The 14,501-nt window shown below is 39.3% G+C and overlaps 1 protein-coding gene across 6 annotated transcripts in view; it reads right to left on the bottom strand.

Annotated features, from left to right (window-relative positions):
• The window catches only part of cep170ba (centrosomal protein 170Ba), a 91,207-nt gene that overhangs the window by 14,991 nt on the left and 61,715 nt on the right, over positions 1 to 14,501 (bottom strand). For 2 of the 6 annotated variants that reach the window (XM_080202621.1, XM_080202620.1), the window contains exons 13-16: positions 9,074 to 9,290; positions 2,252 to 2,384; positions 361 to 399; positions 99 to 239 (exon numbers count right to left, since the gene is read on the bottom strand). In XM_080202621.1, coding sequence (XP_080058747.1) covers positions 99 to 239; positions 361 to 399; positions 2,252 to 2,384; positions 9,074 to 9,290 — 530 coding nt within the window. The remainder of the gene's footprint in view (positions 1 to 98; positions 240 to 360; positions 400 to 2,251; positions 2,385 to 9,073; positions 9,291 to 14,501) is intronic. The other 4 variants (XM_080202623.1, XM_080202624.1, XM_080202622.1 and 1 more) reach the window with 4 other exon arrangements.

Raw genomic sequence — 14,501 nt, 5'->3', positions numbered from 1 at the left:
CCATCACTACAGCAGCGAATATAAAAAGATGCACCCACACTTCTGAAAAACAAAGGCAACTCATGGCATTTCTCAAATAGAAAGAAAATATAGATAACCTCTTCTCTGTTCCAGCTTCTTCTTTTTGAATCTGGATCTTTGCTATCATTCATATTTTGATCCAAATCTCTCTTAACTCCTGAAGATTCTGGGGGAACCTTCTGGAAATTCAGACTTGCTTCAGGAATGTGCTGCACCAACTAAAAAAATGTGTAAACTACATTTAAAATCTTAGTTTAATGATGTGTGTCTAAAGTGCGTAAACATATGCATAAAATCACATGTTTGATAATAATGAAAGATGGAATCTGAATGATGCACCTGTGATTTATGGGATGTCCGTGGTGATAATTTTGGAATCTGAGTTTAAGAAAAATTAAATAAAAGACAACAACATTATTTAGTGAGAACTTCTATTAAAATTCAACAGTAAAAACACTCAAAATGAACCAAAATACCTCAAAATTTGAAACGTACATTCAAAACAGAGACTGACTATAAAGAAGCTTTCATTCTTCAAATGGGAAGAAATTCAACAGTAAAGCAAACAAGACAAACATCTAATAAATAAAAGTCACCCATATGCTTTTTCACATTTAGAAATTATATAAAAACAGCCCGTACTTAAAGATTTTTAATGTCAACAAAATACTGGCAAACGCTTCACTTAAAAAGATTAAAATGCTTCTATATCAGAGTTGTTTTGTGGGTTGCAGGTTTAATTCAACTTCATTATTAATTTGATTTTTATTGCAAAAAAATTTCCATAGCTTCAACGGGCAATGTCTCAATTTGTTTATTTCCCTATATAACGAAAAAAAAACCAGTCGATATTGAGTATTACAAAAAGATAATGTCACACAATGTTTCTCAGTGAAAAGTATAGTTGATGCATTATCAGGTGAAAATTAGTAAGCAACACTTTGCATAATTTAGGTTTCACTTAATTTTTGAAAGATGTCTTGAGAATTTGGGCTTGGTTTTCATGGAGTTGAGATGACTCCGGAGTCTTTAAAAAAAATGGTGGCACGACCTAACTCTAGTGTTCCTGGTGCTGGCAATTTTCACTGGCACCGGATAACAGTTCAGGTAATGAATCGACTTCCTGCACTCCCAATTTGGTTGGTTCCATTGCAGAGTCAGAACAGATTCTCCATTGTCTGGATTTGGGTACCTTTCAAACGGCGCAAGTTCAAAAGATCCTACCCATGCTCCCTAGCCATTTTCCACAGCTCCTCATACTCTCCACACCAATTCAATGTCAACTCACGTCACTTCCAGTCCCAGTCACCCAGTATGCACTATGTACAAAAGCAGTCAGAATGCAAGGCTGAGAGCCAAGACAAGTTAAAAACACAAGCTCAGCACAGATTCTGTTTTGACAAATCAAGTTAATTGTTGACTTTGCTTGATTGACATCTTTACATGGTCATAATAAGTTGTTCTGTGATTGAATTTCTCAGTATTTATTTGGCCCTATTAAATGTTGAAAGCCTCTGATATTTTTACGGTCTCGGATTTAGAAGGTTATTGGGGCAACAGTTCTTTCTCAAAGAACATTTATGAATGGATTTTTCTCCCCTCAGCAATTCCCCACTTGCCATTTTTATTATGTGGCTCACTGCTTAAGTACTGGATAAATGGGTGTGGGCTGGGAGTGAGTTGCCATGATGAGCGTGAGATGCCAGAGGGGGCACAAATTGGTGTTGCTTTGGCATGAGGAACCTTGGAGAGCAAATGGTAGGTGGGGGAAAGAGTGGCAGTAGGACAGCTTCATGACTGGTACAAAATCCCAGAAAATCAAGCTACATCTCATCAGATGTCTCAGCACATGCCTGACTCCATGGCCACCTCGGATCTGTCTGTAGGGTCACCTCACTGACTCGCAACCTCTCTGCCGCTAAAAAGTGCGATTCAGGACCTTTTAAATCAAGGCAGGCCTGCCTATTTGCTGGTTAGAACTACCACCCTTAGTTGCAAAAATCCTGCCCTTTGTATCATGTTTCTGGAATCCTTGCACCAAATACTTTTGTATCTGTGCTTTACAAATCTTCCTTTCATCTTACTTCCAAATTTAGCATCTCTCCAATAATGACTATCCTTTAATATACAAAATACAGGCACTTTATTTTTATTATGGCTTATATTTGTAATATACTTATCTGCATCGCTGCTAGAGAATATTGCAAGTAGTCTAAAACTGATTGTTTACCTCTTCCCGGGCTGAAATTGTGGAGCCAAGGGTTGAAGTCGGTGGTAAAGGACTAAAAGAATCTCCATCTCCTGCCACATCGTGAATCTCCCTCGCAAGGATAGCCAAATCTTTGGCTAAATCTTGGCTGAGTCTGAAATGAATGATAATGATACTTAATACTGATGTAAAATTTTAAGTAAATATCAGATTATGAATCTATCAAAGAAAAACAAAAGCTTATATTTGTAATGTGCCTTTAACATAATAAAATGTCCCAAGATGCTTTAATTCACAAGAGTATTATAATACAAACTTTGACACTGAATTAAATTAGACAGTCAAACATGTGTTGAAAAAAAAGGTTTTAAGGAGTATCTTAATGGAGAAAAGTGAGGTAGAAAGGATGAGAGGTGTAGATAGTGAATTCTACAGCTTAGAGCGTAGCAGCTGAAAACATAGTCACTACTGATGAAGCCATTAAAATCAGAGCTGCTCAAGAGTCCAGAATTAAAATGAGCCCAGATATCTCAGAGGGCTGTGGGCTGGAGGAGATGAAACAGATAGGTAGGCCCAAGACCAAGGCAGGACTTGAAAATAAGGATGAGAATTTCAAAATCATGACATTGCTTGACTGGGAGCCAATGTAAACCAGCGAGCACAGGAGTGATAAGGGAACAGACTTGGTGCAAATTAAGGCATGTGCAGAGTTTTGCATGACCTTAAGTTTATGGAAAGTAGAGGTGGGAGACCAGCCAGGAGTGCGTTTGAGCATCCAAGGCTAGAGGTAACAAAGGCATAAATGGGGGTTTCAGATCATATTAGCTATGACAAGGGGTAAAGTCAGGCAGTGTTACAAAGGTGGAAGTAAGGGGTCTTGGTAATGGCATGAATATGTGATTAGAATCTCATCTCAGGGTCACATATAACAAAGATTGTGAACAAAGTTGTTTAGTCTTAGACTTTTGCCAGGAAGAGGGATTGAGTAGGTAGCTAGGGAATTGAATTTGGAGTAGGGACTGGGAACAATGGACAAAGAAAAGTACTTGCATTTTTACAGTTTTTGCACGACCATTGCATATTTCAAAAGCACTTTGCAGCCACTGAAATACTTTTGAAGTGTAGTCAACCTTGTGATGTAGCATTGTAGCTAATATGCACACATCTTCGTACTTTCTAGTATTTAATTGGAAGACGTTTCTGCTCGTTCAGTTCTGGATTTCTGATAAGCAGTTTGATAATTTAGTGACAGTATAGGAGTTAAGAGAGATAGAGGTGGGTCTCATCAGCAAATATGTGAGAACTGATGCTGTGCTTTTGGATAATGATGTCAGGGGCAGCATGTAGTTGAGAAATAGAATGGGGTCATGGATCGTTGAGGACACCAGAACTAACAGTGCGTGTGTCAGAAAAGAAGCCAAGTGATAGCAGAGAGCAGTCTCACCCAGCTGAACCTTTGTCAGTCACACTGGATACTATTTGAGATTTAAACGCCTTTTTGGTGCTGTGGCAAGACAAAACCTAACTGGAGGGATTCAAACATGGATTTCTGGAAAGATGGGAACAGATTTGGAAGGTGACAATACGTTCAGTGATTTAAGTAGAGGTTGGAGATAGATAGTTTGCAAGTGGGCCAAGGGTTAATTTTTTTCAGCAGAGGAATGGTGAAAGCAGATTTAAAGGAGAGGGGGTAGCAGCTGAAGGGACAGAACCGTTAACAGTATCAATTAACATGGGGGCCAGAAAGGAAGTTGGGTGGTCAGCATTATAGCAGGAATAGGGCCGAGTGAGCAGAAGGTGGGTCTCATGGAGTAGATGAACCCAGATGACATGAGAGTTAATAGGAAAGAAACTAGAGAAAAATGAATGTGCAGGGCTAGGATAGCTGGGGAACTTTAGAGGTCATTTGGCCTAGTGGGTGGGCTAGTGGAAGGGAGGCATAGCAGAGGCAGCTGCTCAAGTGGGGTTTCAATTTTAGTGACAAAGAAGTCAATGAGCTCCTCACATTTATCATTGATGAGGGTGGAGGAAAGATTTAATTGGTTAGAAGTTGAGAAAATAAAACATGGGTTATCTTTGTGTTCCAGGTGATCTACAATATCGAGCATTTGAAGCAAATGATCTGACAACGCTGCATGCTATCTAATCAAATGTGGCAAACGATGGCTAACTCATATGCCAGACATACCCTTTCAAGCCCTCATTCATTAAAATTAAAAGAGCTGAGATGAGGTCTACTGAGGAGAGAAATGTCCAGGTTGAAAGACAACGATAGTTTTATTGGGAGTTTGGTCATCAAAGGTAAAGATAAAAATGCAGTTAAACAAATCAATAGCTATAAAAATACTGGGTGAACAGAGAACCAAAAACTAGCCATTTGGGCTGATGGAAGTGCTACTGTAGGTGAATTGGTGGAACAGTTTTGTCAGGGGTGGATTTTGAAGGAAATCAGGTTGAGACATGGAATGGGGTGTCGGTGGTGAGTGATACAAGGAAGGGATCAGAAATGGCCATTTTTGTGTTTGTTAATATGGGACTAGCAAGACCAAGTGAGATGCTAAGGCCAAGGATGTGACCTTGAATAAGAGCAGTTTACATGGAAGGACAGATTTTGGGAGGATAAGAGGGCAGTGAACTCAGAGGAGAAATGGCATGAGGAGTTGAGATCAGGGTTGAAATCACCAAGGATGAGAATTAATTTGGTGTGGAGGCTGAAGGAGAAATACAGTGAAGATATCCCAGGGATATAGTGTACTTGAGAACATAAGATGGGATATTCAAAGGAGGAGAAAGTGCCAGAAGTGTAAAAACTCTGAGGTTTGGTGATAAGTGCCACAAGATCACCCTGGAGAAAATGGCAGAGGAGCCAGTTGGGGGGAATTCATTAAGGGAAAAGGTGTCATCCCAATTCAGCCAAGTTTCTGTTAAGGTCATGATATTGATACAATCATCCACAATAAATTCATGGATGGCAAAAGTTTCTGTCCGTGAGTGAACAGATATTCTGAGGGGAGATGTGGCGTGGGGCAGAGAGAGAAGCACTGGCAAGGTCCACGCGCTGAGAGCGGCAGAGTTCAGTTGGACAAAGGAGACTGGTGCCTGCGTAGGAATGCTAACAAGAGTGAAATGGGAAAATCGGGAATACCGATCATAATGAGACAGCAATGAATACCCGATGAACCCTTCAGAGGTGCCAAGGGCACAGGGAAAAGTCAGGTTATTTAAAAGGAAGTTAAGCCTGGGACTGCAGTTAGAGAGCCAGAGACCAAAGAGTATTAAAAGTCTGGGGTAGGGAAATGGGAAAGCAAAGCACCTGAGTGCGAAGAAGTGAAAGGAGGCATGACAATAATGAAGAGAGGGGTCTTGATGGGATTAAAAAAGTAATGAGGAATAAAGGGAGCAAAAATGTAAATAGAGTGATGGGTTAAGGTACTAAGCAACAACCAAAATGCACACGCAAATGGACTCAAAAAATCAGAAATCACAATGAAACTTAAATAATGTTTCAAAATTATTATTAATTCCAAGGTCATTACTAAAGCCAGATTGTGACAGGCACTTGTTCAAATCAGGTTCCAGGGGTTCAGGTTCCTAGACTGGCTCCCAGTGTTTATATTACTAAATCTGGATTAATTCTTCCATCAGCAAAATCAATTTTGCGTCATCTTACAGTTCTGACGTTGGATAAAGGAGTTGGATTTAGTGATGCATATAGTGGGAGCTGCTCACAATGTTGGTTTCCTGGAATCCAAATGAAGAAAACTGCAGTATGAAAGCAACAAGGGCTTATTGCCAGGTTTCCCAAATACTTCAAAACTCAATTCTCTCTTGAGATGTAGCCCAAGTTCAAAAGTCTGAAATCAGATTTGGTATTGCTGCATTTTTTTTTTAAACACTGTACATAAGCAGCAAATGACTGCTTGCATCTCTATAGTGGCATTTTAAGTCAGAAGGTGCTTCAATGCAAGGAAAAATGGATACCAAGCCAGCATGAGGAAGGGTTATCAAAACTTTAATTAAAGAGACTGGTTTTTCTTAAAAGTACATGAAATAGATGTAATAAGGAGAGATTTCAGAGTGTAGAGCCTAAGCAGGTTGAAAGTATGGATGTCTATAGTGGGGTGAAAAGGAATAGTAATGCACAAGAAACCAGTTAGGCAGGAACAGCGAGTTCTCGGACTGTTATAGAGCTGGAGGAGGTAACAGTAATAGGGAGGCTTTTTGTCTTGTTACCACGTTACAAAATATGCAGCCAGGCTTAAGCCTGATGCAGCACAAAATGGTTTGGACTTTTGAAACAATGCCAGGGCTGCAGTAATTTGAAATTCAGCTGTCCCTCTCCTGGAACAACTTGTTTCCCCTATTTCATAAAACAGCCAATAGTACTGATCATTGCATTGTGGCAAATTAAATTTCTTTGTGGTTAAAAATAATATTGATAAACATGTCATCATTTATTAAACTGGATTGTCAGCCATGCATTATATTCATTTCTGAAATCAAGTTATAATTGGCATGAGTCCAGAAATTAGGTTACAACAAGAAAAAGATCACTGTATACCTGTTTCTCTAGTACAAAAGTTAGCCCAACATGACCAATAATTATTTTTCACACTTCACAAAAGGCCATCTCATTAATGAAATGATCTTTTCTTTATGTTTAATTTTTAAAAAATGTCCACATATATAGCATCTTCAAAACGTATCAGAAAATGGATTAACTGATCCTAATTGTGTTCCAATGGATATCTCTCATCAGAAAATCCCTGAAAAAGGATTTATATTCCATTTGAAGTTCTGACCTTAACTTGCATGTTATCTACAAATCCCACTTGTGAAGTATTAGGAGCCATTTTAATACAACTGTACAAAAGAGCACAATGCCTGAATTATTTCTGAAAGTATGAATAATGTCAAATATGTCAAAAAACAGTTGACTGGATAGCTGGTTAGTGATACAAAGCGACACCAACAGCGTAGCTTCAAGTCCCATATTAGCTGAGGTTCTTAATGAAGGTCTGCTCTTTCTCAACCTTGTCCCTTGCCTGAGGTATGGTGATCCTCAGATTAAATCACCACCAGTCAGCTCCCCCTTCAAAGGGGAGAGCAGCCTGTGGTCATCTAGAACTATGGCGACTTTACCTTTACTGTCCACTACCTGACGTCAATAGGAATGTCTCCAGTGGCCAAAACAAGACATTAGAACAGAGCTTATTTTCTGATGTCACAAACCAGAGGATAATACGACAGATGATTTTTTCCCCTCCCTTTTATAAATATATTTCAAACTACACCATTTAATATTATTCTCCAACCTCTGCAGGGAAAGCCTTCAAAGCCTGGGAAAATAAATTTGGGAAAAGAATTGAGGCAGAGAGATTCTTTCCGCTTAGAAAGGAAAACAGAACTAGAGGACACAGCCTCAAAATAAGGGGGGGATGCAGTTTAGAACGGAGTTGAGGAGGAACTTCTTCACTCAAAGGATGGTGAATCTCTGGAATTCTCTGCCCATTGAAGTGGTGGAGGCTACCTCGTTGAATATATTTAAGTCACGGCTGGATAGATTTCTGATAGACAAGGGAATTAAGGGTTATGGGGAGAAAGTGGAACTGATCCACTTCAGATCAGCCATGATCTTATTGAATGGTGGGGCAAGCTCGAAGGGCTAGATGGCCTACTCCTATTTCTAACGTTCCTTTGTTCTTAATTTGAACCACCATTGACTGAACTTCATTCAAGGGTTCTGCAACAACTTACATGGCAAGTTCCACCCAGGGTCAGCTGACCCTAAGAATACACCAAGAGCTAGAGACAAACCATGCTCCAGTCCAAATCTAAAGCATTAGTGACTATCCAGAAAAGATTACGGGTTGTCTGCTTTCCTGATCAGACTCTTAATAGGAGACACATTTCGAGGGTGGGAATATTTTTTGTTCAAAGTACTCCCTTTATAACTGAAATCACTTATATAGAGAAAATGTCTGAGAGGCACCAATAAAACAAAGGTCACAACTTCAAATAGGCATGATAATCAAGAGTTCTGACATCCCACAAGAAACCACTCTATTGACCAGTGCAGGTAAAGTCATTTTCAGTCATGTTCAAAATTACAGCCTTTGGCTTTTATAACACAGCTGTCCCAGGACATCTTCTGTAACTGACACTGCCAAAAAGGCCGTGCACTTAAGGGTCTCAATACCAGCAATAAAATTGTTAAAAAATCTGTTTCACAGCCAATTGTCACAAATTTTCACCTCAACTCTTAGGATTTTCCTATCTTTTGGGACCACCTGTGACAATCAAAGGGACACAATATATATCCAAATGAAAGGAACTCACCCCATAAGCATTGTGCTCTTTTGTACAATTGTTAAAAACTATATTAAAAAGTCTACTATTACTTTTTTTCTATAAAATGAATGTTTTAAACAATAAGTACCAAACTTAGCCTTTCCTTGCCTTTGAAGTAGGTATGGTTTGTAAGTACATATAATTATATTTGTACCGTGTTCCTACTTTTATCTACAGTTCCTGAAGTTGAGCTTCTGATGTTAGCCTCGTTACTGGAGGAAGAGATCAAGGAGGTTGACATTTTCTCAAAGAGGGGGATATCAAAAAGCAAGGCACCGTGCACATCTCTTAGAAACTGAATCAACAGCAATGTTAGCAGCAAGTTCAGAACAGGTCATTAATCTGCAGTCTTGACTTCAGTCTGGTGCACAATAATGATCAAGACAATAAAAAAAGGGAGAAAAACACATCTAGTATGAAATCAAAGTTGTCTGTTTTACTGCTTGCTTTTCAGTTTTACGGTTTATGGTACAAAGTACGTTTCTACAATACCTTGCAATTTCTGCGCTGTGTGTCGTCCAGTTTTCATACGGATCTTCATCATCATCCACATTTTGTCTTGTTTTTCCTGAACTGGAAGACTGGGTTCTACTGCTCTGTGTGGCTGTTGAAGTATGCAAGCGGTTGTGTTTAGGAGAGGTGTGATTTGAGTTATACTCCTCCTCTGAAGTAGAAGTGTAATCTGAAGTTTGTTGCCTCCATCTCGAGTCTTGTAAAAGAATTAGTTTCAAACAAAGAGAAAGGTAATAACAGCAAAAAGGTAGACAGCCAAGGTTTAAGACAAAGTTTCTGATTCCTACAAAGGGAGATTGCTCAGAGCCTTGGAACAGAGGTCACTGCGCACATTCTTGGAGTTGCATTCTGACCTTCTATAAAAATAGAAAGTAATTATGCTTCTTTCTGAATGTTCTGTAAAATGAATTTTCCTATTCAGAAACACATGATATGCCTGGACTTGTGAAAGAAGCCTGAAACCCTGGTCTTAAAGACTGCATCAGAAAAAGACTAAATCAGGCTGTGTGTTCCTTACATGATGAAAAGCTGGGCACAGTTTAGGTCCAAAGAACATAGGAAACAAGAACTAGGTGCAAGTTTAAGTAATGCAGCACCTCCAGACTTCTCCACCGTTCGGATCAACATTGATCTGATCATCTCCTACTTGTTCTCAATGGTCCTCTACTCCCTTCTAGTTCAAGATTTCAAAGAGAGAGTTCTAAGTCCATGCATACAGATCACTAAAAGGTAACAGTCATATCCAGAAATAATCAAAATAGCCAATGGAACATTGCCCATTATAACAAGAGGGTTAGAATAGGATAGTGATTTAATTGTTGCTACATCTATGCAAACTTTGGCTAGACTAATCTAAAGTATCTGTTACAGTTATGGACATTGCCTTTTAAAAAGGATATGCTAGCTTTGGAAGGAGTCCACCACAGATTCAACAGAATGTTACCAGGAAAGAGAGATTCCATAAACAAGGCTTGTATCTCCTAGACATAGAAGGTGAAGGAATTTGCAGTTTCTAAAAATTTGAAATGAATTGATGGGGTTGATGTTGACAGGGGAGTCAATGACAAGGGAGAAGCTTTAAAGTCGGGTGAAGCCATTCTGGAGGGAAATTAGGAAACACGTATTCATGCAAAGGAAGGTCAAACTGCAGAATTTTTCTTCCACAAGAATGAATAGATGCCTGCTCAATTAGTAATTTCAGATCTCAGACCAGTAGATCTTTGTCAGCCTTGGGTAACAAGGGATAGGAAACTAAGCAGGATGATGTAGTAAAGATATTTAACCATGACCTAACTTATGACAGAACAGGCTTTGAGGGTTTAAATGACCTACTTCTATTGTGTTCCAAGCTAGCATTTCACTGCCACATGTCACTTTCTGCCAAAGCAGAGGATAAATTATCACAATGACATTCACAGAATCATAGAAGAGCACAAAAGCAAAGGTGGTCATTCAATCCATCAAGTCAATGCCAGTTCTTCCAAACAGCAATCCCTAATCTTTCCTCACACCATTGCATATTTACACTTTCATATTTTTAATCCAATTCCTTTTGAAAGTCACAGTTGAATTTGTATTTGGCCTCCTATCAGACACTTAATTTCAAATCCTAACCTTGAGTAAAAACTATTTTCCTTCATGCTGCCTCTGGTTCTTTTGTCTTTTGCCAAGCACTTGTGCACCCTCTTGGAAATACTTCTCTTCTACAAGGAAAAATAACCAACTTCTTCAAACTATCCAGCCAACTGTAATTCCTTATCCCTGTAACTATCCTATAAAATATGTTCTGTATCCTCTCCAAAACTTTCATACCTTTCCTTAGGTGTGTTGGCCAAACTGGACACAATCCTCCAGCTGGGACTGCACTCAAGTTCCATATAGATTCTGCATAACTCCTGCCTCCTATGCTCCATGCCTCAGTCCAGGATTCTATAAGCTTTGTTAACTGTTTTGTTAGCTTGACTCATCAAGGATTTCAGCACAAGCACCTGCAATAATCTCTCTTTTTGCATTCCCTTTAAAATTACAGGAAACACACATGAATATTTACTCCCAATGCTTACAAAAATACATACGAACTAACTGATGTTCATTAGCCATGAAGCAGGGCAGTAATGGTTCTTTTTATGGTAGTCCATAGAAATACAATTCTTCCTCCTTCCCCCAACTGCACCCATGATGTGGAGATGCTGGCGTTTGATTAGGGTGGGCACAGTTAGAAGTCTCGCAACACCAGGTTAAAGTCCAACAGGTTTATTTGGAATCACGAGCTTTCAGAGCACTGCTCCTTCATCAGGTCACTCACTTGATGAAGGAGCAACACTCTGAAAGCTCGTGATTCCAAATAAACCTGTTGGACTTTAACCTGGTGTTGTGAGACTTCTAACTGCGCCCAGATCAATGAGGTGTCATTTCTCAAGCATCTGACCAGCGTTTTAAGCCGGCCAAGAAGTAAAACTGCATTTAGCAATACGGCTTTGTTTTTGAAGCACAAGACCAATCTCCGTTTTGTAGGAATTTGGTATAAAATAGCCAGAGGAGGTAAGACATTAGTGTAAGAGAAAGCAAAATATAACGTTCATCATGCTCATTAAAATTCCCACACTGAGGTTCATTAGTAAGAGAATCCCATGAACTCACCACTGAAAGTGTTCATAATAAACATAGATTTTGTGACAATTAATCTGCTTCTTGTTAGTATTCCAGAGATATTAAATTTTGTTATATGGCACCATAGTTAGATTAGGAGTAAAACAGAAAGCTAACTCTTCAACAAGACAACTTCTAACAATAACCTTTTTCCAACTACTTTAAGGCCAACGTAAAGATGGAACCCATGACTGTGTACATTTATGAAGGTTTCATGCTGTTCTATAGATTACAAGGCTGGAAAATATCAAATTATTATAGATTTCAAAATATATTTATTTCCTCCTTTAAATGCATTTTCTTTGGTTGAGAGCTCTATTAAGACAACCTTTCCAAAAGCCTCTTTGAACTGTACACTGGAACTGAGTAAAGGATTTAGTCAGCTTTCAGTCATCTCTTGCCCTGTAAGCAGATATCTAAGACTACTCCTCTTAAAAAAAAGTCGTTACGTGACCAGTACGTAATTGTATCCTAGCACTTAAGACACTGCATAGGACCTCTCACAAAAACTGTGTTAAGATTTAGTGCAACTTTCATCAAAAGTTGTGTTATATACGTTATGCCTTACATTGGGATAGATTATTGAGCATGAAACCAAAAAAAAAAACCTCATTTGTTAAACAATGTTTAACTTATCACAAGGTGACTGGTTGGTTTGGTTTATAATTTCAGCTATATTTTAAGGTTAGATCCTGAAACACAGCAGATCAACATGTCTTTGCAGCAATCGATAAGTGATCAGGAATAATGGCACCCTGAGGCAAGTAAAGGCACTGTGTATAGGGTTCTCTCCTCCCAACTGGGAGGAAGGAGGAGGCTCTAAGTGGGTCGCAAAGTTTTCTAGAGGGAAGTGGCAGCAGCTGGCATCTCCACCACTCCAAATTCTGCTCAACAATGCAGGAAGAGGTACTTTGAGTTTGTGTATGACAAGGTGTCAATCCATGATCGCAACCAACATTCAGACACATTGCTCTAAACACCTCTCTTGCTCAGAGCTTCCAAGATTACAGTAGGAATATGCAATTTGTAAAGCTATCAACTAGCAGCATCATTGAGCCTGTACCCAACAGTAGCGCATTCCAAGAAATGGTCAGACATGTCACTGCTTTTCTAGAGAATAGCGCTGAGCTCATTTGGTTAAGGTGCCCCCTGAAGCACACACAAGGGAACTTCAGATATCAATCAAGTACTCCGTGCCATTTCAGGAGAAAGGCTGCTGAAAGCTAGTTCTCAGATAAGAATCACCTCAGACCTCTAAGGTTCCAATGGTACCATTGTTGTAACCCATGACTAAACAACATCTGAACTACAAAACAGCCCATAGAAATAATGGATTAGGAGCTCAAGCAAGCAAGTTAATTGACATTACAGCCAAAAACAATTATTGAGTGGTTATTGTTATGGAAAGCAAATATGACTTGCTTATATGATGTTGTAAGTTAATTTTTTGCACATGCTTGCAATCTTTTGAGAGAAGGATGATGGAGGGGACCAATAGATTGCTGCTTTATGTAGAAATCTGGCAGGAGTCTTTGATAATGAGGGTCTCCGTAAGGGTGTTAAATAAGAACTTAGAGCAGACAGGTGCCAAATGCCTTCATTTGATATTTCAACACTTGTTCACAAAGCACTGTTAAATTTAGCACTCTGTTCTTTGGTTCCTGGCTGTTTTGAGATACTTCACTTTCTTTTTAATGTTCTTCATGTAACAGAGACACTTTCTACACTACACACACAGCCCAGACTCTTCATAAACCCCTTTAACTTCTACAATAAGCAAGCATTTTATCATTGTAAAATATTGTCAAATATCACAATGTTGTTGTAGATCCTCACTGGGCTATATTGCATGAGACAAATTGTCCATAACATTGCCATATAGGGCTTTAAATTTCAGTTTGGTCTGTTAATTGATCTGGTGATGTGGCTGGGGGAGCGGGTTCTGAAAAAGGGGAAAAGGAGTTTTAGTGATGTTGGTGGCGGGATAATATGCAGAGAATATTGGGAGAATTTGAAGTTGTGCATTGGGATCGTTACTACTGGAGAAGGCAGAAGGGGCTGGATTTAAAGTTTCATGTAAAAGAAAGCACCTTTAATTATGCAGCACTCAGTCAACACTAAGCTGGAGAGTCAGCTTAGATTGTGTGCCCACATCTCTCGAGTGAAACTTGAGCTCAACTTCCTGATTCAGAAGTGAGGGTGCTATCACTTAAACACAATTAACACCAATAAATACCCAGCAATGATTTGGTGATAAGGATTACTGGGACAAATTGGACAGGGTACGCACTTGAAATTACAGCCAGACACCAAGGCTTTAGCAGGACGAAGGTTTTGATCCATGTGTTGTTATAATCATCCTAATTACCTTGTGGACAGCCTCGTTCCCAAATGGATCAATATTCTGGAGGGAAATGTAGAGAGGGGCATTGGTTGCTAATTGCTGGCAAAGTCAAGGGGTCAGAGCACGATGGGAAGGAGATTACCTTGGAAGGATCAGGTGACTAAGAGAGGAGAGTGGAACAGTTAAGCAGTGGCCAATACCTCATTAAGTCCTTTAAGAGGCACAGAAGCTTGGGCTTACTTAAAAGGATACTAGAAGAATAGGAGGCAAAGAAATAATGATTGTATTGGGAGGGAGGAAATGCACCAACAGTCACTGGATGACAAAGGGCTGAAGTGAGAAAATGGCTACGAGGGACTGGGGAAAATAAAATGGAGACAGAGGAAATAAGCTGAGACCCAGATTGGGAGTCAC

This window comes from Carcharhinus amblyrhynchos, chromosome 14 (genome assembly GCF_965287045.1).
Source record: "Carcharhinus amblyrhynchos chromosome 14, sCarAmb.v2.hapA, whole genome shotgun sequence".
Taxonomy (NCBI): Eukaryota; Metazoa; Chordata; class Chondrichthyes; order Carcharhiniformes; family Carcharhinidae; genus Carcharhinus; species Carcharhinus amblyrhynchos.
This window is presented reverse-complemented; position numbering and strand designations above follow the sequence as displayed.